The sequence below is a fragment of the Leucopleurus acutus genome, assembly GCF_964270905.1.
Source record: "Leucopleurus acutus genome assembly, chromosome: 9".
Classification (NCBI taxonomy): Eukaryota; Metazoa; Chordata; class Mammalia; order Artiodactyla; family Delphinidae; genus Leucopleurus; species Leucopleurus acutus.
The window spans coordinates 80,576,438-80,601,457 of NC_139144.1; the positions used below are offsets into that span (position 1 = coordinate 80,576,438).

General features: G+C 42.9%; 1 protein-coding gene across 2 annotated transcripts in view; it reads right to left on the reverse strand.

Annotated features, from left to right (window-relative positions):
• Positions 1 to 2,603: 2,603 nt before the first annotated feature.
• AASS (aminoadipate-semialdehyde synthase) overlaps positions 2,604 to 25,020 on the reverse strand; it is a 73,291-nt gene continuing 50,874 nt past the window's right edge. Inside the window, exons 19-24 of one of the 2 annotated variants that reach the window (XM_082846693.1) lie at positions 19,003 to 19,170; positions 11,525 to 11,620; positions 9,248 to 9,363; positions 8,495 to 8,583; positions 7,819 to 7,995; positions 2,604 to 6,128 (exon numbers count right to left, since the gene is read on the reverse strand). In XM_082846693.1, the coding sequence (XP_082702819.1) occupies positions 6,010 to 6,128; positions 7,819 to 7,995; positions 8,495 to 8,583; positions 9,248 to 9,363; positions 11,525 to 11,620; positions 19,003 to 19,170 (765 nt within the window). In that variant the 3' untranslated portion in view covers positions 2,604 to 6,009. The remainder of the gene's footprint in view (positions 6,129 to 7,818; positions 7,996 to 8,494; positions 8,584 to 9,247; positions 9,364 to 11,524; positions 11,621 to 19,002; positions 19,171 to 25,020) is intronic. The other variant, XM_082846692.1, reaches the window with a different exon arrangement.

Sequence of the window (25,020 nt, forward strand, 5' to 3'; positions counted from 1 at the left end):
GGGTGGAGGAACCTGCCCTCGTGATGTACCGGGGCTCTTGTGATCACTTTCATGATGTCAGCTGTTTAGGCTCTTTTCAAATTCTTCCTAAACTACAAAACTATGATAAACATTTCTTTATGTAAAAGCCTTTTACCATATTTAGGATGTTTCCTTAGTACCAATTCCTGTAAGTGCCAGTTGGTGAGAAGATTGTATGAATATTTTTGGGTGTCTTAATACTCTTTGGCTTTCCGAGAGTTGTACAGTTTACACTCCCCCTGCTCAGGTATTGGAGTCTTAGGGCTCCACTCCTGGGTTCAGGCTTCTGCTCAAACATCTCTTTGAGCAGCATTCCCCAATCGGCCTGTTGGAAGCAGCATCCCCCTCCTCCTAAGGAAGATCTTCAAAATATTTAGTGCTGATCATTGGAAGGGACTCGAGCTGGCTCAGTGTCCCGCGTGTGCAAGCCGAATGTGGGGCCCCCTCTCCGCGAGCCCCTCACCCCAGGCCCTCCCGTCTCCTTACCCTGCTTTTTCTCCGGAGCACATTTTGCTTCCTGACGTATTTTATATTTGTTGTCTGTCCCCCCCCCCCCTATTTGTATATAAGCTCCATGAGGAGAGGAACTTTGGCTCTTGTAAACCTCTGTATTTCTATACCTAGAACAGGACTGGGCACGTTAAAAACACTCACTACATTTTAGATAAATGAATGAATAAGGAGTGAATTAATGAATGAATTGGGGTTGTTTTGTTTTGTTTTACCTAGGACAAAAATGCTCTTTAGTGATCCTGGGAAACCCGACACCCTATAGGTAGTGTTCCTCAACATACAATAAATGTGTCAATTTTTACCCATTTTCTTTTTCTGTAGCACCTTTGTAAATTAGCCCAATTGAGAAATGGTGTTCTATACAGACTTTATCTCCGATATTAAATCACGTAGAGCAGTTTTGCAATCTGCAGAGAGGTATTAAAGATGAGCACAATCCATCTATTTAGCCAAGTGCACGGGACTCTATATAGTCCATCATGGGTCTCAGCCTGATACTACCTGAGAATTTATGGCAGCTGCTCCTTCATATCAAATTAATACAAATATTTAATACGTGCATGTTCTACTCAATATTACACCATAGGACTCTGACTTAATTTTCACATTTCTCATCTGAAAGCCCCTAATTTGTTAGCATCCAAAATGACTTTAATAGACAAAACTTAGAAAATAAGAACCCTTTATAAGCAGATACATTTTAGTTTCTTAGAATTGAATTCCATTCATAAATAGCACATAGAATCAGAAATACTAAGTATTTATTGAATTAAAGTGAACTTCTTAGGGAAAGTGGGAAAAATACACACATTTGTCAAAATAAACAAAAACACTTTTATTATAAATCATGATTGATTATCATCCACTCACTGGCTAATTGCAAAATATTCTTGTATATTAGAGGTTTCCTCCTCATTAGTACAATACTGGTGTGTTAGGGTAGGTGGTATTAAATGTTAAGGCATATAAATGAAACACACTACACTGGTTTTAAAAATCTGGACATCCGGGATTTCCCTGGTGGCGCAGTGGTTAAGAATCCGCCTGCCAACACAGGGGACACGGGTTCGAGCCCTGGTCCGGGAAAATCCCACATGCCGCGAAGCAACTAAGCCCGTGGGCCACAACTACTGAGCCCATGCGCCTAGAGCCTGTGCTCTGCAACAAGAGAAGCCACCACAATGAGAAGCTCGGGCACTGCCACGAAGAGTGGCCCCTGCTCGCCGCAATTAGAGAGAGCCTGCGTGCAGCAACGAAGACCCAACGCAGCCAAAAATTTTAAAAATAAATAAATTTATATATATAAAACAAATCTGGACATCCTTGGCATTAAAGTTAACAAGCTTCTTAAGGTAATCATTTTTAAAAAGAAAAAATAAGATTTGGAAGTGGGAGTAAGAAAAACTGTGTGTGAGATTGAAACTTCTTGTTACGTACACAACAAACTCCTAATCAGCCTGTCACCTGGGACACATTCTAAGCAGCTCAAGACACACAGCCTGACCTTTGAAAAACTTCCCGAATATGCTAATTTGTAATCCTTTCCTCTGAAGCTTTGGACATGACTTTCTCAGATTCCTATTATCTTGCTTCAATCCTAGGGGAGTTGCTTTAGTTCTGAATTATCCACATGAGAAATGAACCGATGCAAGTAATTTTTTCCTTGCTGCTAACTTGTTTAATGAAGGTATGTATTGAAAACTACAGCATTAAGTTTCCTAATGGAAACTATTAGAGAAGTCTCTTACAGCACTTTTACTTCAGGTAAGTGTTTTAAAGGACTCGGGAGGTTAAAAGCACATTTCTTGGGCTTTTTAGAGAGTAAATGAAAAACATTCCACATTTTGTTTACACAGTATGTCTAGTTCTAATCTCACAGGATACATAAAAATGTTCAAAGAACCACCTGGAGAAAAAAAATGAAATGGTTAGAAAATAACTAAGGCCAATGAGGAAACATTGATAACTGGGGTCATTTACTGTATATTCACAGAATCCACCTACATGCCACTCTCCTTCTGGGGTGCCTTCCTGTGGCAGATTGTATTTTCCAAAAATAGCTCAACAATAGCTTTCAGCCCACATGTGACTCATTGAAGCTCATCCCAGTGAGAGGTGGATCTATGGTCCCTTGCCTTGAATCTGGATGGACTTGTGACTACAATGAAAGTGATGCTACGTGATTTCTGAGGTTAAGTCATAAAAGGCAACACAGCATCTGCCTGGTTCCCTTTATAACCATGCTGTGAGTTACTGCTGTCTTCAGTTTATGTTAAAGGAAACAGCTAGTATGTTGTAGGACTAATCACACTACTTCTCAGAGAAACTTCTGTCTCATGAGTCTAGGATGAGGAAAGCTGGAAATACAAATATCAGTATTATCTGGATGAAGCCAAAAAAGTCAGAAAGACCTGGAAGATGTGAGCATTAAGTCTACCGAAATGGTTAGACCAGGGATTCCCAAACTGTGGCTCAGGGGCCACATGCTTCTAAGTACAGTATAATCTACCCATCCATACCCAGATCCTACCACCACCACCTTTACTATTGAAATTTCTGGTAGAAAACTTGTTACTGAGAGCCAATGCAGTGTTTCACTCTATATATCTTTACTCAAGCTTACTGACATTTCCTTTTCTAGCACTAACGTTAGACAGCCCCCCTTCAATCATACCCCCTTTATCACTCAGTTAAAGCCCAAACTAGTTATTATATTATCTCAGTGGGTTCCTCCTCCCACCCAAGGTGCTAGTTCCCTAGTTCCCATGCCATCTGGGTGCTCATCCAGACCGGGGGTGGAATCAATGCAACACAAGTGTTATTTCCTAATTGATTATGTTAAAATCAATGTTGTGGTTAAAAACAAAAAACTTTCATAACAGTTATGTCTTTACTTGTTAATAGATTATTGATATTTTTGGCAGGTGGGACCAGCTCGCAATCAACTTTGATCCTTTTCCAAAAGCATAGATGCTTCCTCAACTGCCATATGTCCCACATGTAATACCTGCTTATTTCGATGGCAGGATGTTTCATATGCCAGAATATGAGCACAGTCCCTCAGAAAGTTTAATTTTTATCCCTAAAGAGAAACATTCCTTTCCTCCAAGGAGAAACAAAGTTTTATTTGTACATCTTGGTACCTAATTCACACAGCATGCGATTCACACTAAGTGCACAATTCAGTGATTTTTAGCATATTCACAGAGTTGCACCTCCATTACCACAATCAACTCTACACTTTCATCTCCCCCCAAAAACCCCCAAACTCATTAGCAGTCACTCCCACTTGCCCCCAAGCCCCCCAGCCCTAGGCAACCACTAATCTACTTTCTCCATATAGAGATTTGACTACTCTGGACATTTCAAACAAATGAAATCATACAATACGTGGCTTTTCATGCTTGGCTTCTTTCACTTAATGTTTATCCATGTTGTAGCAAGTGACTGTACTTAACCTCTTTTTAATTGCCAAATAATATTCCATTGTATGGCTATGCCACAGTTTGTTTATTCATTTATTATTGGATGGGCAGTTGACTTGTTTTGATTTTTGGCTGTTATGAATAATGCTGCTATGAACATCTGTTTACAAGGTGTTGCGTGGACAGATTTTCATTTCTCTAATACCAAAGAGTGGAATTACTGGATCATATGGTAACTCTATGTTTAACCATTTGAGGAACTGCCAAACTGTTCTTCCAAGCAGTTGTACCATTTTATATTTCCACCTGCAGTTTATGAGGGTTCCAATTTCCCCACATCCTCACCAGCACTTGTTATTATTTTTTCACAGTAGCTATCCTGGTGACTTTGAAGTGGTATCTCATTGTAGGTTTGATTTGTATTTCCCTGATAGCTAATGTACGTTAAGCAGCTTTTCATGTGCTTACTGGCCTTCTGTATGTCTTCTTTGGAGAACTGTTAATTGCGATCCTTTGTCCATTTATTTTAATTGGGCTCTTTGACTTTTTCTTGAATATAGTAGTTCTTTACCTGTTCTAAGTACAAGTTCTTCTCTCATTTGGTATATGATTTGCAAACATTTTTTCTCATTCTATGGGTTGTCTTTTGCCTTCTTGAGGTATTCTTGGAAGCACAGAAGTTTTTAATCCTGATGATACCCAATTTATCTTTCAGTGCTTGTGCTTTTGGTGTCATTTATTTAAGAAAGCACTGCCTAATCCAAGGTCATAGAGATTTACACCTATGATTTCATCTAAAAGTTTTATAGTGTTTGCTCTCATATTTAGGTATTTGGTCCATTTTGAGATAATTTTTATATGTGCTGTGAGGTAGGGAGTCCAACTTTATTCTTTTGTATGTGGATATCCAGTTGTTTCAGCACAATTTGATGAAAAGATTATTTTCCTCAATTGAACTGTCCTAGCACCTTTTTCAAAAGTCAATTGACTGTAAATATGAGTTATTTCTGGACTCTCAATCTATTCCTATTTTACACTTTTTCTTAGAATTGTTTGCTTAATATTACTTTTGCTTCATTCATTGATATTGTATACAAATACAATCAATTTTTGAATATTAATCCTGTATCATGCAACTTTGCTGATCTCATGTATTAGTTCTAATGTTTTCTTAGAGTATTCCTTTGAATTTTCTTTGTATAACATTAGAGATAGTTTTACATCTTCCTTTCTAATCTGGATGTCTTTTACTTCATTTTCTTGCCTAATTGCCCAGCTATACCCTCCAGTACAAGTTGAATGGAAATGGCAAGAGTATACATCCTTGTCTTGTTTCTGATTTTAGGGGGGAATCCTTCAGTCTTTCATCATTAACTATGATACTAGCTATGGTTTTTTCATAGATGCCCTTTATCAGGTTGAAGAATTCCCTTCTATTCCTAGTTTGTTGAGTGTTTTTATCATAAAAGTGTGTTGGATTTGTTAATGCTTTTCCTGTGCCTAATGAGGTGACCATGTGGATTTTGATTTAGTCTGACCTATTTCCTTCTCCAAACATTAAAAGAAAGCTATAAGAAATGTCACTTTCTAAATGAATCATCATTTTACAAAAAGGCATAAAATAGTATTATTGCAAAGCTTTGGTGATCTAAAAGCATCCAACTGAATCCGTTAGAAAAATAAAGCTGCATGGAGAAATTTTTTTCTTACTAAAAAGATAAAACTTCATCTGCTAATTATCGGAAAATATATTCTTGTAAGAAAAAAGTTGCATAATAAATTAACAAGTAGTATAATCATTGTCACTTTTACATACACATGAAAAAATACATGATAGAATTATTAAAGTTCCCTGGTAATTACTGGCATCTCTTGTTCCAAATGTTTTCATATTAAAATAGAGATTTATATTTCAAAAACACCATTGTATTGACTTAATCAAAACATATCATGCTTTATGTTTTAAAATATCACATTAGCAAGCATGTTTGTTGCATAAAAGTTCAGAGCTGTGTTGGCTGGGAAGATAAAAACAAAATATAATTCTCAATTACGGTTTGATTGTGCTCTGTGTAGTATACATAATGCCCTCTGCTTTAATTCGCTCCAGTATTGGTCCATAGATCTCCTTTGAAAAGGGCCCCATCAGGCCTTTAGCTTGAATTTCACCTAGAAGAAAATAAATTTGTAGTTACCATTTTAAAGGTGGTATGAAAGGTTAACTTCTACAGCAAGAGTCTCCATACAGCAGGAAACTGTGAGTCAACAAATTGTTGGAGGCCTAAGGATTTTTCAAAATAGCAGCTTAAATGTCCCCTACTAAGTTATTACTTTGGGACTTCCCTGGTGGTCCAGTGGGTAAGACTCCGCGTTCCCCATTCAGGGGACCTGGGTTCGATCCCTCGTCGGGGAGCTAGATCCCACATGCATGCTGCAACTAGTAGTTCGCATGCTGCAACTAAGAAGTCCACATGCCACAACTAAGAGCCCACATGCCGCAATGAAGATCCTGTGTGCCGCAACTAAGACCCGGCGCAGCCAAAATAAATACATAAATATTTTTTTAAATTATTACTTAATCAACACTGTAAGAAAAAGCAGTTAATTGAAAGCACAGCTGGAGTTAGGAACAGAGTCTGAATTTATACACTTAACTGCATTAACTACCAAATCAGAGAATAAAGTCTAGTAAGAAAGTAAAGTCAACCTAACGGGTCTGCTTTATTTGCTGATGTCATTTTTTAAAAAGCATGAGACCAACAGAATGAAATTAAAACCAGTCTGGTTATTTGGGCACTGGCATCTGTTAGGGGGGCTGAAAGAGTAAGTCTGGGCACTTTCCTTAAAGACTATGATGCCCTCATCCCTCATCACTTCTTCACTCTGGTTCCTCAATAACTAAGTAGGTGGTTTAATTTTTTTCTTTTTTTTTTGCGGTACGCGGGCCTCTCACTGCTGTGGCCTCTCCCGTTGCGGAGCACAGGCTCCGGACGTGCAGGCTCAGCGGCCATGGCTCACGGGCCCAGCCACTCCGCGGCATGTGGGATCTTCCCGGACCGGGGCACGAACCCGTGTCCCCTGCATCCTCAGGCAGACTCTCAACCACTGCATCACCAGGGAAGCCCTAGGTGGTTTAATTTGATATTAGCTAATATGATACTGTACGTTTTTTCCCCATTATTTCCCATTTATATGTTTTGGTGTTTGTTACTCCCCTCACACCTTCACAGGGGCCAAATGGGGTGTCATATTCAGAGCTAATGCTTATTGAATGCAAACATCATCTTAAGGGGAGAGTGGAGAGTTGAAATTTGAATTCATTTAGTTCAAAATATATATTTAGTATTGATAGTATGTTGAGACATGAGGATTAATAAAATGTGGCCTATATTTTTGAAGATCTGGAAATGAATACCCTCTGCTATTTCAGTGTTACCCCAAAAATACAAAAAAATAAGGAAAGAAAAGAAGGCAGTTAACATTCCCTGGGGAACCCCTCTATGTGGTAGGAGCTTTATGTATTATTTCACTTTAGTGTCACAGCAACCCTATGAATTAGTCATGACAATCCCCGCTTTAAAGATGAAGGAACTCTGACTCAGAGATGCTAAGTAACTTGCACCCCATCACTCAGTCATCTTGCAACTGAGCTGGGACAGAAATCAGGTCTAACTCCAAAGCCAAGGTTTTTTATTCATCACAAGGTGATCTCCCAGTCAGCCAGCCCTTAGATCTTCTGAACTGGCTCACTTTTACTGAAAGCTAGTGTCATACTCAAGACTAATTATTTGACATCCAGGCCCTGAATGACTTGGAGATAATATGGAGACAAACTTGGTCCCCCAGTGAAAGAACTTACCATCAAGTAACATCTTGGCTGCCATAGCAGTGGGTAACCCCACAGTTTTAGCCATAGCTGAAAAACCGTTGACATCCCCGTAAACCACAAGATCAATAGTTTTATTTTCTAAATGTCCAGAAGGATGTCTGATTCCAAAGTTGTCTCTCATCACAATCATATCTTTCTCTCCAGGGCCTTAAAATAAACATACAGTTTAAAATGTCACTATCATTACAACTCCAGTATCGTACTTCATCCCCCTGCGCCTGCCCTTCTGCTCTCGTTTCCCTTCCCACTATGTATATCCTTAAACAATTATATGTACTGCTTTTTAGCCCAAAGACCAAATTAAAAATTCAAGGAAATGATAACTAACCAGGTTCCTCTGTCTAGGTGGGTATCACTATAACCTGGTTACAGACACGAGGGTACTGCTGTAGAGGCCGTCCCTGCTTCTCCCCAAAACGCTCCTTCAGCATTTTCCTTAATGTGTCAAAAAGTAAAACTAATGATTTTTTCCTTTGCCATATTACCCAAGTTCACTCTTACTTAATAGTTCTCTTATTCTCCCCTCTGGAAAAATAGTCCACGTGTTCTTTCCCCATTCCCACTGTGTAGCTCCCGCCCTTCAGTCTAATTCACTGGTTCTTATGATTCCTCTGCTGGGATGTTTAGCCAATAGCCCACAGCCTACCATAGGAAAGCTTCATGGCCAAATGCTTGGAGAGTGCATCCACGAGAGACTCTGCCCGAGGGACTTGTTCATCCCCAAGCAAGCCCAACCTGAGAAGCACGAGAGATGGCTGCATTAGTTCAAGTCCTATACATATGCTCAGTTGGGAAGCAGAAGGGAACGCTCACTGGATTTTATCTTGAAAGGGCAGAATCACAAGACGACAGTTCAAGTTATAGGACTCTCAAGTTATTGTAAAATAATAATAATGAGAGTAATGTTTTAACCTTTAGAATCATCCCCAGACTCTCCCAGGAGTGTTGCCTGGAGCTAGACCTGATGCACTGTAAGTACACACTGTTGCAAAGCTTTTCATGAGATTAATTTACAGGTTAGTTCTCCCACATGAAGGATACCAGCAGAATGGGCCACAGCCACATGAATAAGTGTTGTAAAGTAGTTAAAGGAAGACTGGGAGAATGTCCTACAGGAGAGAAAAAATATACCACCTTTCTCAGGAACTGAGGAGTGAAGCTGCTCAAAAATAAGTATTTCCCAAGTTATAATTGCCATTGAATTTCTCGCTTTACCTACTTTTCATCCCCACATGAACATGGTACATGGTAATCTCTGTACAACAGGCCAACATTAGAGCAGCAAATTAATCAAAGACAATGTAAAATGTTTGCTTCTATCTTGACTTTTCTTTGACTAGAAAGCACTAAGTAATCATTGATCCAGTATTTTGCTCTAGGTTGACTGGTGGGTACCTACCATTCAACAGCCTCCAGCTGGGTACTGTCTCCTTCTAGTTTCTTAAAGACAGCTTCCTTAAGCACATCACACTTGGAGGAGGGTGAAATTCCCACTAGATCACAGAGGAGTTCTTTCTGGTTATTAGAAAAACAAAGATACAAATTCTAAGCTCCAAATAAAATAAAAAATGAGTTGAGAAAGTATCCTATTAAGACATTGGACCTCAAAAGAACCTCAAATTTTAAATTAGAAATAATTAGAAATAGTAAATTGTGGCACACACATGTGCATACACACATCTGCACACCCACACATCAATAAATGGGTATTTCAGAATGATATTTCAGCAATAAAAGAGTCATGACACCAAATCAATACCAAAAAGGTGATACCATATTTACCATCACCTTGACTACCTTTGCAGGTCCTCTCTATCACCTTATCCCTCATTATCCCTCACCGTCTAGAAGTCAATTTTGTCCAGGATAGAGTGAAAGGGGCTTATTGCTGTGGTTGCTAGTAGCAACTAGAGTTCTTTTGTAGGTTCAAGAAATGAGGAAAATTGTGCAGATAATAAAATCTCAAAGGACGAGCACTTAAACAGTGGTCATAGCTTTTTCTAATTTCTAAACAAGACTTTTACCAGGCTCCCAAGGAAAACGTTACGCTCTAGATTAAGGATCAACAAACTAGTTCACAGGCCAAATTGAGCTCACCACCTGGTTTTGTAAATAAAAAGTTTTATTGGAACATAGCCGTGCTCATTTGTTTACAAGCAGTCTGAACTGAGTAGCCTGACAGAGACCACACGACCCATAAAAGCCTAAAACATTTACAATCTGGTCTTTTACCAAAAAAAAAAAAAAAACGTTTGCCAGCCCCTGTTCTAGACTGTAGCTACCAAGACAAGGGGACCAGCCCCAAGAATGCCTGCACCAGCCTTCCCAATCAAACTGCCTCAATATCAGATTCACTATGGGTATTTATTCACTCCTGTCCAACAAGTAAGTTTATGAAATCTGAAACTTAGATTGAAAAGACTCAGATACACAAAAGAACTGAATTTAAAAGCAACTGGCGGGTTTCCCTGGTGGCTCAGTGGTTGAGAATCTGCCTGCCAATGCAGGGGACACAGGTTCGAGCCCTGGTCTGGGAGGATCTCACGTGCCACGGAGCAACTAGGCCCGTGAGCCACAACTACTGAGCCTGCGCGTCTGGAGCTTGTGCTCCGCAACAAGAGAGGCCGCGACAGTGAGAGAGGCCCGCGCACCGGGATGAAGAGTGGCCCCGCTCGCCGCAACTGTAGAAAGCCCTCGCACAGAAACGAAGACCCAACACAGCCAAAAATAATAAATAAATTAATTAATTTTTTTTAAAAAAGCAACTGGCTAACCAAAATACCCAAGATCCAAGTTTCTTTGGGACACTTAATGGGATTAGCAGTATTGATTCTTTTCTCTTTGTGATAAATTTCTAGCATTTCTATTGGAATATGGGCACATTAATTTAAGTTGAATGACCAGCTGGTAACAAGTTAATTCCTGGCAGTTAGTGGAAGCTCTAGATTTTAATACAACACAGATACGGGCATAAACTCAGTAATTAAAAACTCAGATTACGCATGGTTACAAATGGTCAAATAAAGGAACGAATGGGATTCGGGCGTTGGGAATCCAGTTCTGCGATACCAGCAGGAGCTCTCCTGCTTTCTCAGTTTCAGGAGGCCCAAGCTTAACTCCTGTCATGGGGCCACCACTTAGACAAGCGGCAGAGCCCGGAGCACAGTGCAGAGAGCAAGCGCATCTCTGCTCAGGGCTCAGGGCGCAATCAAGTGGTAGAAGTTGCAGCAGGAAACGGGCCCCGAGGGTCAGCCTCCGTGTGCTCTCCATCCTCCCCAAACAAGGACGTGTGGAAAGGGGGGCTTTGGGGCTAGGACTTAACTTCCTGCACATAAGCCACAGAATGGGTTCATTGCTGGTCCAAACCCACGTTCAAACCTGACCCTTTCAGAAGGCATTTCTTTTCTTTTCTTTTTTTTTTTTTTTTTTTGCGGTCTGCGGGCCTCTCACCGCTGTGGCCTCTCCCGCTGCGGAGCACAGGCTCCGGACGCGCAGGCTCAGCGGCCATGGCTCACGGGCCCAGCCGCTCCGCGGCATGTGGGATCTTCCCGGACCGGGGCACGAACCCGTGTCCCCTGCATCGGCAGGCGGACTCTCAACCACTGCGCCACCAGGGAAGCCCTCAGAAGGCATTTCTGAAGAGCAGCAGACAATGTATAATTCCGGAGTCACTCACCCAGGTGAGCGGGTTGGCATCAGGTCGAAGGGCAGGAAATGCATCTCTGTTTATAAGACCCAATTTTACAAATCCATTCAAGGCTTTGGCATATCCCTGTAACAAGAGTTATTAAGCAATATATAAAAATTTGTCTTCAAAGAAAAACATTTTTTAAATTTGAAAATAAGGACCTATTTTTGTAGTTCATTTAGAAAACAGGCTGAGAATAGCCATTTGTAGCTAGTATTGATGCAGTCACCCTCGGCAGCGTCACAACAATTCCACTGGTTTACACGAGAGCCCTTGCAAAACGTGGGTCTTTACTTTTGTTTCTGGGTAACATGCGAGTGGTGTTTTCTGACAGCATAAGGGAAAGTTTCATCTTGGGTTACATGCTCAGGTCAGCAGAACTGTATTTAATAGAATAGTTGTTCTCTCTCTTATAATGGAAGAAGGAGCTTGTAAGAATATCTCCCAACGAAGATAATCCATCCTACTGATTAAGAGCCATTATCCTAACGTCTATAAGGAGCAAGGGGAAAAGGCAGGCATCAGAGAGGTATTTCTAAAATGCCATCACACTGATAGAAATTCCTCACACGTCCTTCATTCTCTACAGGACAGGCCGAGGTTCTTGGCACTGTTATGTAGAACCCATCCCAATAAACCCCTCCAGCCTGACTCACTAATCATCCTCTCCACCACTCACCAACCTCCAAACAAGCTGCTGTGCTCTTCCAGAGACCTGGGGCTCGGTGCACGCCGCTCCCATGCTTGGAACGTGGTAACCCCTCTTTCTCATCTATGAAAATGTTTACTTTTCTCTTAAGACCCAGCTCAGCACACACACTGAGCTCCCTAGGTGAGTGGGCACTCCCTTCTTCTCTGTATTCCTGTAGCATTTTGTACATACGCACTTAACACAAACTCTAATTAATTGTCTATTCAGCTGCTGAACGGCAGGCATAGAAAGTATGTGTATGTGTGTCCTTCAACCCCATGTCCTCACCCCATTATCCATCATTCCAATATGCTGAAAGAGAACAAATGACTGGATGAATAGACTCTGAATGAAGATGAAGTGAAGAAGGATCATAATGTATGTTCTCCTGTGAGCAAGTTACACTGGGGGCCGGGAGGGAGGGGGGATTGGAAAGCCAAAATAAGGGGCTTTACAGCCACTGCAACTGAGAGACAGCAGGTGGGGGGAGGAGAAGAAGAAGAAGAAGAGAAGAAGGGCAGGAAATTATTTCAGGAAGCAGTAAAATTATTAAGATATAAAATAGTTCCTGTTGCCACTGGATGTTTCACCATTTAATGTGTGAATTCTCACACGTCTGAACGGCTGTATTATTCAAACTGTCCAAAGTTACTAATTAAAGAATTAAAATTCATTTGCTCTAACCCGATGTAAATATACTTCACAGAGGAGAAGCAAAAAAGCACTACCCCGAGCCTGCTTCTAGGATCTGATGAATGCTGGGGGTCCCTTCTTCCAACACCTCAAATACTGAGACATTTCTCAGCTATTTCTTCATCTCAGAAATAATTTTATGGTGACCTCTAGAAATGAATTTATTATGTGTATTCATTTATCAGTAAGTACTTAGCAAAGTGCTGCCATGTGTGAGACTTGTGCTAGGGGCTGAGGCCACAGAGACGAAAAATGCAGTCCCTCCCCATGAAGACACCACAGTCCAGGAGAAGGGTCAGATAAGTCCAACAAATAAGGCCTGGCACATAGTGAGCAAAACCACGACCACTGAGGACTACGACACACTGGGCTATCACAGGTGCTACGACAGAGGTAAACGCCGAGCTGTGGGCGCACAAGGAGGGGAACTCACGTAGATATCGGGGAGGGGAGTCAAGGAGAGGAATTAAGAAAGATCCTGTAAGGTGGTACAAGCTGGGTCTGGAAGGACTCAGGTGACAGGCAGGTGCAGGAGAGAAGTCAGGGTCTCCCTGTCATACTTGGGTGACAGGGTCTCATCTCTAACGCTGGAAAGAATCTTCAGGTTACTGAAGGGTTGCTGACATTGCTCAGGACGTGAACTCTGTGACATCTTCCATCCTCTGGGGTTCTGTGGGGATGGCTCTCATCCATGCACATCCTTGAGAGCTTTAGTTAATTCTTAAATCTCAAAATCCTCTATTTCTGGGTCTATATGTTTGGCAGGAGCCTAAATCTATTGGAAAATCCTAACTCCTGAAGCCCCTGAGGAAAAGAAGCAGAATCAAGAATCTGTCAGATCTGAGGACAGTATGGCTGCAATGCACACTAGAATTTCTGCTGTGCTTGAAGGCTTCTGAAGCATCCATGGTTCCTCGACCTCCTTAGGATGCTGTCACTGACAATTCCTTTAATTCCTAGACAATGAGGACATCGCATTCATGAGAGCACAGGTACCGCGGAATCTCACAGGGCATCCAGGTCTGAAATCAGGTCTCTAATTTTTAGAGATCTATGTGTTTTAGGTACGCTGGTTGTAGTGGGTTGAGTAGTGTATCCCTCATAACTCACGGCCGCTCAGAACCTCAGAGTATGACCTTACGTGGCTCTTTGCAAAGATAATTAGTTAAGGACCCCAGTATGAAGCGACCTATATTTAGGGTCCTAAATCCAGTGCCTGGTGTCCTGATAAGAAGAGGAGAGGACACAGTGATATAAACAAGAGAAGGTGGTATGAGGATGGAGACAAAGAGATGGGACCAGTATGTCTACAAGTTAAAGAACATCAACAGTCGCCAGCAACCACCAGAAGTGAGGCGAGAGTGGCAAGGGACAGTTTCTCCCTCGACGCCTCCAGAAGGCTTGCCCTGCCCACACTTTGATTTCAGACTGTGACCTCCTGGATGGTGAGAGGATACATTTCTGTCGTTTTAAGTTTGTAGTAATTTATTATAACCACCCTAGGAAACAATTACACTGATTGTCTTAATCTGGTCACACTTGTAACTACTCCTTTGTGATTACAAAACGTGTGCTGGAATCTCTGCAACGGCGGTGCTTCCTGGGTCCCGCGGCGGCTTCCCTGGTGAGTCAGGCGTGGCTGGCTGCTGGGCAAAAATCAGACCCGCCTCTGTCCCATCACCCACGACGGAAACCCTCCAAGAAAAAGTGGTCCCAGACGCGTGTGCCTGAGGATTCCGCACGAAAGAGGTGCCCATAATGAAGACCCTGAGGCGCCCGGGGCTGGCAATGTGTTTTGCGCTCACCAGCACGTGCACCAGCTTGCCGCTCGTGTACAGCGGCCTTGGCGGCCAGAAGGAGCAGCCCCCGCAGCAGCAGCCGGCAGCGGCGACCGGCAGCGCGCAGCGGCCCGCAGAGAGCAGCCCCCTGCCGCGCCCCGAGGCCCCCGCGCGACCGCGGTCACTGCAAGGATACCTTGGCGTGGCGGACCACAAGGAAGATCTCCAACACTTGGCTCGGCACTGGCTGGTTCACAATGACGATTGCCCTGGAGCTCTGCGACAGGACCAATGTTTATGGCATGGATCCCCAAGACTTCTGCAGGGCTCCCAATCACCCTTCAGTACCTTATCACTATTATGAACCTTTTGGACCTGATGAATGTGCAATGTACCTCTCCCGTGAGTGAGGACGGAAGGGTAGTCATCACCGCTTTATCACAGAGAAATGAGCCTTTAAGGACTGCGTGCGGGGCTTCCCTGGTGGCGCAGTGGTTGAGAGTCCGCCTGCCGATGCAGGGGACGCGGGTTCGTGCCCCGGTCTGGGAAGATCCCACATGCTGCGGAGCGGCTGGGCCCGTGAGCCATGGCCGCTGAGCCTGCGCGTCCGGAGCCTGTGCTCCGCAACGAGAAAGAACTGGGTACAGACGTTAAATTTTCACTTTTCTCAACCAGACCGGAAACCAGAATCGCTTGCTAGAAGTCATCCTGAGAACAAACCTGTATTCTGAGGAAAGTGTGTGGCCAGACTGAAATCCCAAGTACCCTCTGTATCAGACATCGGGCCCCTGAACTTCCTGAGTCACCAGACATGGAAGAGGAACAGAATTGGTCGCAGGGATAGCTGCACTCCTCAAGAAGTGCCATGTACAGCTGCCTCTGAGGCCTGACTGCAAAGCAGTGCAGCTGGTTTACAAGGGGAAATTCCAGAACTAATACACCCTAATGAGTGCTGTCCCTTTCAAGAGGGGTGACCTTAGGACCTGAACACTCATTTCAATGATGCTGCCGTGGCTAAAAACATTTTGGATCTCTTTAAGTATTGCCTTTGAAACTGTATTCCTTTGTAGAAATATCACGTTAAGAGTCATTTTTCTATCAGATTGTATCCTAACCTGAACCTTTGTCATCTGTTGGACTCTGTGTGGTTTGTAAAAAGCAGCCTTGAAAGTATGGACATGATTTCTGAAGAGTACATCTTTACTAAAACTAAAAATAGAATTACCATATGACCCAGCAATCCCACTCCTGGGCATATACCCAGAGAAAAGACACATGCACCCCAATGTTTATTGTAGCACTATTTACAATAGCCATAACATGGAAGCAACCTAAATGCCCATTGACAGACGAATGGATAAAGAAGATGTGGTACCTATATACAATGGAATATAACTCAGCCATCTAAAGGAACAAAATTGGGTCATTTGTAGAGATGTGGATGGACCTAGAGACTGTCATACAGAATGAAGTAAGTCAGAAGGAGAAAAACAAACATCGTGTATTAATGCATATATGTGGAATCTAGAAAAATGGTACAGATAAACTGGTTTGCAAGGCAGAAATAGAGACACAGATGTAGAGAACAAACGTATGGACACCAAGGGGGGAAAGCGGGGAGTTAGGGGGGATGAACTGAGAGATTGAGATTGACATGTATACACTAATATGTATAAAATAGATAACTAATAGGAACCTGCTGTATAAAAATAAATAAATAAATAAAATTTTAAAAAAAGAGTACATCTTTACTGACTTTCAAAAGCAAATACCCAATATTTATTTATTGAGAGTTTTTTAGTGTGCTCTAGGTCAGTATTTTTATAGATTATGATTATGTGGTAATTTATCCTTCCTAGTTCTTTAATCCTGAATGATGGTTGGAAAAGGCCCGGAACAGGGAGAGACGAGTTGCCGTGTTCACAGTGCTCATTGTTAGCATGTGATGGTATTTGGCTTGGAAATGTTCCGTTGCATTTTTTGAACCCTCAGCCTTCAAGAGCAGCTATGACGTTTTCCAAAGTGCAGAAATGCTCCGAGTGACAAAATTGAAAACCAAAAACTTGTTCATTCAAACAAAAAAGATACCAACAAGAGAAACTTAAAGACAATTTGCTTTAGTAATAATTGATGTAGGTCACTTCACTTAAGCCCTAGTTTCCTCTTCTGCAGAATGATATCACTGTACCAGAGGACCTCTTAAGTTTCATTCCAGATCTGAAATTCTCTCAACAAGACTCTCGTTGACCCATGTAAGGACTTTGCACTTGGAATGATGGAGCTCCCACAGTAGCAGGAGCCTTATTTTAGGAGGTCTTTTGTATCCCCCTACTACCTATCCCCCTCTTGTGATTAAAAGCATACCTCCTCCCCAGACCCCATTGGCAGAAATCCATCCCCTGCTTCTCTGGTGCTTCTTGCACCAAAAAGAGTTGGCGGGGGAGAGAATTTTCATGCTTTTCCTTGGTGACAAGAATAAGGAACTGCACTTCTATGAGTTTTTGAGGAGAAGAGAATATAAGGAGATTCCCCATTATACTGCTCATTTATCCTATGAACTATTCAGATTCACTCACTGCAAATCTTACATTATGTTCACTGCCATTCCTTGGTGTTCAGGAGTATAAAGGACTCATTTTACTTAGAACCAAGATCAAACAATATGACAGATTTTCATTTATGCAAGTAACATTGTTCAAAAATAGCCTTTAAAAAATATACCAATGTTTTCTTTACACATGGCTTAGGAGGCATTAATTTCTCTAATGCCAAATTTGAAGGCGTCAGCAAACATTATGTATGGGGACTGACATTGTTTTACAAAACATGACCTGGTTTGTGATTAAAGAAGCTTTCTCAAGTTAAAAAATAAAAAATAAAACCATTTTTAAAAATGTGTACTGGACATTCGTATTTATGGTCCTAGTAGCTACACCCCATTTTGTGGTAAAAACATTTCAGATTCACTTTGGAGAAAGTGACGCTGACTACATCTTCAGCACTGGGGACATAAAACAGGGGCCAAAGCTGATTGGCACCTTTTATTGCACTGACCTCAGGGGCTAATGAGACAAAAACTCGACTTCTGGCTGTGAAGAAGTACTTTTTCTTTCTCACTGGATTTGAACCTAAGAGGCTGCCACCATCTTGCCATCCCTGTGAAACAGGGGACGCAGCCAATGCTTGAAGGAAGAGCTGAGAGGTGAAGAGAAACTACTACGTGCCAGTGAGGTCACAACCCTCAAACCTCAGTACACCTGAAGCTGACCCTTCACCTGCCCCCCTTCTCCTGAGTCAAAAATTCCCTTTTTGCCCCAGTCACTTTGAGTTGTCTCCTGAAATAGTCAATCAAAAGAGCCCTGAGGGGAGAGCAGCTCAGGGCTCTGTGACCACCTAGAGCAGTGGGATAGCGAGGGTGGGAGGGAGGGAGACGCAAGAGGGAGGGGATATGGGGATATATGTATATGTATAACTGATTCACTTTGTTATAAAGCAGAAACTAACATGCCATTGTAAAGCAATTATACTCCAATAAAGATGTTTAAAAAAATCCAATTTTTAAGTAAAATATTTACATATAGAGTAAAAAAAAGAAAGAAAGAAAAGAGCCCTGAGAAAAAAGATGCCAATCTGGTTTGGTTTTTTTGTTTTTTATACATTACAAAATGATCACCATGATAAGTCAATTACCATCTGTCCCCATACAACGATACTACATTATTATTGACTACATTTCATACCCGTGACATGTACATTTCATACCTGACTCATTCATTTTGTAACTGGAAATTTGTACCTCTTAATAGCCCTCACCTATTTCCCCTTCCCTCTGGAAGCTACCTGTTTATTCTGTGTATCTATGACTTTGTTTTTTTTCTTTTTTAACATTTGTTCATTTATTTTGTTTTTAAATTCCACATATAAGTGAAATCATATGGTATTTGTCTTTCTCTGACTTATTTCATTTAGCATAACACCCTCCAGGTCCATCCATGTTGCTGCAAATGACAAGAGTTCATTCTTTTTTACAACTGAGTGATATTCCACTGCGTGTGTGTGTGTGTGTGTGTGTGTGTGTGTGTGTGTCTGTGTGTCTGTGTGTATGTATACACCACATCTTCTTTATCCATTTGTCTCTTGATGGGCACTTAGCTTGCTTCCTTATCTTGGTTATTGTAAATAGTAAGCATAGGGGTGCCAGTCTGGTTTATCATCTTAATTATTTCAATTATGAAGAAAAGTTAAGTGTTCACATCACTTATATCAAAACAGGCAACATGATCATCTCAGATAGAGCCACTTACCTTGTACCTCAGCGTCCCCCGTAATAAAGTGTGAGCAGACGGAATGCCATAAATCTCAGCATATTTGGTACTGTCTCTGTTAGGATAACTTTCCAAATTTAATCCAGGGAAATAATCCATAGGAGTAACCGAATCCAGAAAGGAGACACCCCCGACCACATTCACAACCTGAGGAACATGGAAAAGGCACACGTGGGGTTAAGAAAGTGCATTCCTCTTTGGATTCACCTGCATTCGTTTCATAAGGAAGAAATCCAGGTTTTACAAGAAAGCAATAGGGGATTTGAAAAAAAAAATGTAATGAAACTACGCTAATCAACATCCCATATTCAAGCTGTTCTACTAATATCATAATTCACAAGGCCATTGTTCTCCCAAGCTTTAAAATCTGACAAAGCATTTCGTTTTTTACTCAGATCTTGTTTCTGATTTTTCCTTGCCCCTGGATGAGATGGCACTGGATTATGTCTCAGTAGAGTTTTGTTTTGTTTTTAAATAAACAATACGCTATAAGCAACAGATACTCAAAGTGGCTTCTGTGCTCAAACAGCAATGGCCACGTTCTCACTCTGTTCTTTCTCTTCACTCCCATCCCCCTTCTCGGATGCTCGCTACATCAGGCACCAGTCTTGCACATCCATTCACACAGCTAGCATTTACGGACCACCTGCTCTGTGTGTGCCAGGATCACACCTGGGAATAAGGACAGTGATGGATAAGATTCAATTCCTGCCTCCGTGCAATCCTTTGTTCATTGAACAAACCTTTACTTAATGTCTACCAAGACCCAGGAGCTGCACTAGAGCAACAATAAAGTGCTACAGCCTGGACTAGTCAACCAACATGTGTACGTTGGGAAATGGAGTGGGGGAGATGCCCTCTCACAAGGACAATGCAATGAACATACAGTGAAACTCAAAAAAAAAATACTACCTCCTGATCTTACTGCCTCTGAGAAGTTATGTCACCGATTCCCAAGCTCTTCTGATTTCTCAGTAATCCTCGTTCCTACATCTCTCCCCCCATCATACACAATCAAAATGCAGTGAAGCATTTTTTCCCGTTAATTTTGATTAAAGGGCTAAATTTTTCTTTCAGTTTGTGAGGTTGATGATCATCCTTGAGATCACGGAAAACATTCTGGAGTAATAAAATCAGGGCTGAGAATCCTGGTGGAACTAGACTTTTTGTCCTGCTTGCACCACTGGAAACAATCTCTGACCACATCTAAAAGCTGCACGAAAAAACACTGCACAAGGGAGCTGGTGACGTACCTTCTGGCGGAGTCTGAGCAATTTGCTCAAAGGAGTCTTCGGCTAAACTTAATGGTTCACAGGGTTTATTTGTAGGGAGGTTCTGCGTATGTCTTGGTATGAAAGGGAAAATGGAAAGGTATGTATATATATAGCTGAAGCCCCAGAAGGAAACGGGAAGTGCTGACCACAGAGTCATGCCTGGAGGGGCCTCCGCAGTCAAAGGCTCACTTTGAAGAGCACGAAGGACCATCAAAAATCCCAAGAGTGAGGGGCTTCCCTGGTGGCACAGTGGTTGGCAGTCCGCCTGCTGATGCAGGGGACACGGGTTCGTGCCCCTGTCCAGGAGGATCCCACATGCCGTGGAGTGGCTGGGCCCGTAAGCCATGGCCGCTGAGCCTGCACGTCCGGAGCCTGTGCTCCGCAACGGGAGAGGCCACAGTGGTGAGAGGCCCGCGTACAGCAAAAAACAAAACAAAACAAAACAAAAAAATCCCAAGAGTGGGAATCAGAAGGAAGTGAGGAATGCTTTTCATTTAAGTTTCTTGTCAAACTCTTCTGAACTTCACAGTAAACATTTCCTGAAGAGCCATTTCTGTACTTTTTCTTTAAAACAAATTTCTTCCATCAGGATTCTAAATTTTTTTAAAAAGTCTAATAAAGAGGCAAATGTTGACTTTTAGGGTCTTCCCACCCATCTCTCTTCTACAACCTATGGCAATTCTAAAGTTTGGTTTACTTGTTTGCAGGTTAGGGATTTTTAAAGAAAAATTCAATAAAGACCACTATATTCCAGCACTGTACTAATCAGAAATAAATCAGCTGGTTCCTAAGTCCATCATGAGGTCCTTGTAAAGAAAACAGGGAAAATATAAGCTGGATGGTAGTGATCCGTTTAGAGACTGACGGCTGCTAAGGGAACCTGACCCCAAAATCACTGGGTCCTTTGATATCAATTCAGAGTCGTATTTCTAATGTCCTATCATGGGATTCATTAATAAGCCCCGCCCTACATGACAGATAAGAAAGAGAGGCATGTTTTTATCCATTTGCCAGAGAATATGCATTTTTTTTCTGACTCAACAATGATTCCATCCAAGACCCACTCCCAGCAGAAACAGTGGCTCATTACTCGCTGCCGGTGCAGACTGCTCCAAGTGTGACTCTGCCCCACACATGCGCCCACACCCACACGTCCCCCAACCGCTGAGAACCACTGACAATAAGCTGGATTACTAAACCAACAAGACATGTAACACAGGCAATATACAGACAAGCATTTATGAGGGCCCACTGTGTGCCAGGTGCCTTATATACATTACCTTTAATCCACGCAATAACCCACTTTTCAGAGGTGAAAACTGAGGCTGATAGAGTCACCCAGGGGCAGATTTAAACCCATGTCTATTTGACTCCAGTGTCCGTGTTCTTTCTACTATACCATACCGTCCCCTTAATTGTGCTCATCTGTGGATCAGTAGTTTGAAAAGGATATTAATTGACTAGGTACAGCATTCCTGATCATGCCACCAGTGATGCACCTGAAAACTGAGTTAAGAATGGCTGCAGGTGGGCTTCCCTGGTGGCGCAGTGGTTAAGAATCCGCCTGCCAATGCAGGGGACACTGGTTCGAGCCCTGGTCCGGGAAGATCCCACATACCGCGGAGCAACTAAGCCCGTGTGCCACAACTACTGAGCCTGCGCTCTATAATCCGCAAACCACAACTACTGAAGCCCGTGAGCCACAACTACTGAAGCCTGCGCACCTAGAGCCCATACTCTGCAACAAGAGAAGTCACTGCAATGAGAAGCCTGTGCACTGCAACGAAGAGTAGCCCCCGCTTGCCGCAACTAGAGAAAGCCCGCGTGCAGCAACAAAGACCCAGCATAGCCAAAAATAATAAATAAAATAAATAAATTTTAAAAAAAGAATGGCTGCAGGCAATAGAGAGCAGCAGCTACAGAGGGAAGGCTGGGTGCTACAGTCAAGGGAGGGGAAGGCAATAGGAAGAGAGCCAGAAAACCTATCTCAAATCTGTGTTTGCAGAGCGAGCACGATCCTTACTTAGTGTATTTGTTTAGCTTGGGAGTGGCTTGGGAAGCTGAAGGAGATGATGGCGAAGGTCTGCCATGTCACCCCCAGGTGTCACCAATGTCCCACCACCCATGGAGGGAACAGAACTCAGAGAAGACACAGTCACTGTCTCCAAACATGTGGAAGGAAATCAGATGCATTAGAAACAGGATTAGAAGTTAGAAGTTAGCAGTAGTACCAGAGGTAGATCTTGTCCTACATCCTTGCAGTTATTTCCAATGAGATACATCCTAATTCCTAGGCTACTGCCTGAGTTGCTGGAAAAGTTTAAGGTTTCAACTTAAAAGCAGAAGCCAGGGGCTTCCCTGGTGGCGCAGTGGTTGAGAGTCCGCCTGCCGATGCAGGGGACATGGGTTCGTGCCCCGGTCTAGGAAGATCCCACAGGCCACGGAGCGGCTGGGCCCGTGAGCCATGGCCGCTGAGCCTACGCGTCCGGAGCCTGTGCTCCGCGACGGGAGAGGCCACAACAGTGAGAGGCCCGCGTACCGCAAAAAAAAAAAAAAAAAAAAAAAAGCAGAAGCCAGAGAAGTCACCTGGCTCCCCCATGATGATTCTGTGTATTACATAAGGCCTGCTCCATGGTGGAGGGTGATGGTGACAGAGGCAATGGAGGAACAAGAGAGGTTTTGAGATGTTTAACAATCTGGGTTAGAAGACAGACCGACACACTTGAATTACTGAGTGAATAATACAGCATCCGGAAAAAGTGTTAGACACAGACAACCAAAGTGTGGGAGTTCAGACAAAAGAATAGTGACAGGGGCTGGAGTGGTCAGGAAGAGCTGCGTCCACAAGAGGAGACCTTGAAAAAAGTATGATTTTAGCAAAGAGAAGAAAAGCATCGTGTTTTCTCTGGGTGTCCTCCACAGTGTCAGGGAGATGCAAAAAGCACTCCTCTTTTACAAAAGGAGTTCAGGATAAAAGGGAAAAACTTCAAATTCAACAAATACAACTTTTGCTGCCTGAAAATAACCTCTTGCTTTTCCTGAGCTCCTACCACCATTAATTTCTTTATGCAGCTGATGTTTGCTAGGGGCTTAGGACACGCCCAAAGGTCTGCTGTGTGGCGGATTGTAATCTATATGACCCCACTGAGCCCTGCCGCAAGAACCCTGCAAGGCTGGTGTGATTATGCTTACCTTCAGGCAAGGAGCTCAAAGCTCAGAGAGATGAAATGCTTGTTCTAGTGCCACCCAGCCAGCCATGGCAGAGCGAGAGGACCAAGTCAGACACACTGGTATCAGGTTCCATGCTCTTTCTGTTGCACATTGCATTCCACTGACCTCCTTGTTATCATCTTTATCTCTTTTTTTTTGCGGTACACGGGCCTCTCACTGTTGTGGCCTCTCCCGTTGCGGAGCACAGGCTCCGGACGCGCAGGCTCAGCGGCCATGGCTCACGGGCCCAGCCGCTCCGCGGCATGTGGGATTTTCCCGGACCGGGGCACGAACCCGTGTCCCCTGCATCGGCAGGCGGACTCTCAACCACTGCGCCACCAGGGAAGCCCTCTTAATCTTTTATATGGCCTCTTGAGAATAAGCATTTGACCCAGCTGAAGCAAGAATTCTTCCTGCATTCACATGTGAGTTTATACCAAACATAGGCCAGTCTCTGTTCCATGATTGCAGAAGGTAGAAGGGGCAGTTGAAGAGGAGATCGGCAGTGGCATGGAAAAGGGCGTGTGTCTGGTAGAACGTGAGACTGAGACCCAAACCTTCATGATTCTTAGAATTGGAGAACTAGATTGCCTGGCCTTTGGTGACACTGAGGGATGTCAGCACTTGGACCACAACTCAAGGGTTCTGTTTCATATCCTGAACCATGTGAATGTGTCTTTCCAGAATCAAGGTCAAGTGTCTTGCTTGTCCAGTAGTGTTTTCAGTGCAGCTGTGGTCCTCTGGTCACTAAGTCAGTCCATCTCAAATTCAGCTGCACATTAGAACCATTTGGGAAGTTTTTAAAGATCTCCAAGCCCAAGAAAATCAGAATCTCTGGGGATGAGGCCCAGACATCAGGATTTTTTTAAGTGCCTTGGTGACTCCAGTGTTCGGCCAAGGCTGTGAGCCACGCTCACAGGTACAGAAGTCGATGGCTGACAGTGACATTCACCTTAAGAGATTCTTTCAATTTACTCCGGTTTTTACACGAAATACATTTAGATCACAGATACACTGAGAACTTATAATACTGCTGCCAGAATAATCTTTGTTAAGACCCACATCTGATCAAGTCATTCATCACTCCCTGCAGAGCTGGGACTACGGTGAGGTGAGTGAGGTGCTTAGGGCACAAAATATAAAGAGGAAGCCTTGGTCTAGTTATGTTCATTCCTAAATGCGAGTCTTTCCTTACAGTCAAGAGCATAAACTATGAAAGCAGACAGATGTGATTTGGACACTGCTGAGCACAGTCATGAGTGGCAGTGTCTCTGCCAGGCTGGCGCCTTCTTATCCCTCAAGGCTGAGCACATCTTCTCTTCTCTGTTAAGTTTCCTCTCCCTGACCTCCTCACCAAGGTCAAGTCAAAAGTCAATTGAACCTAGGGGTAAGAGAGGAATAAAGACACAGACCTACTAGAGAACAGACTTGAGGATATGGGGAGGGGGAAGGGTGAGCTGTGACAAAGCGAGACAGAGGCATGGACATATATACACTACCAAATGTAAAACAG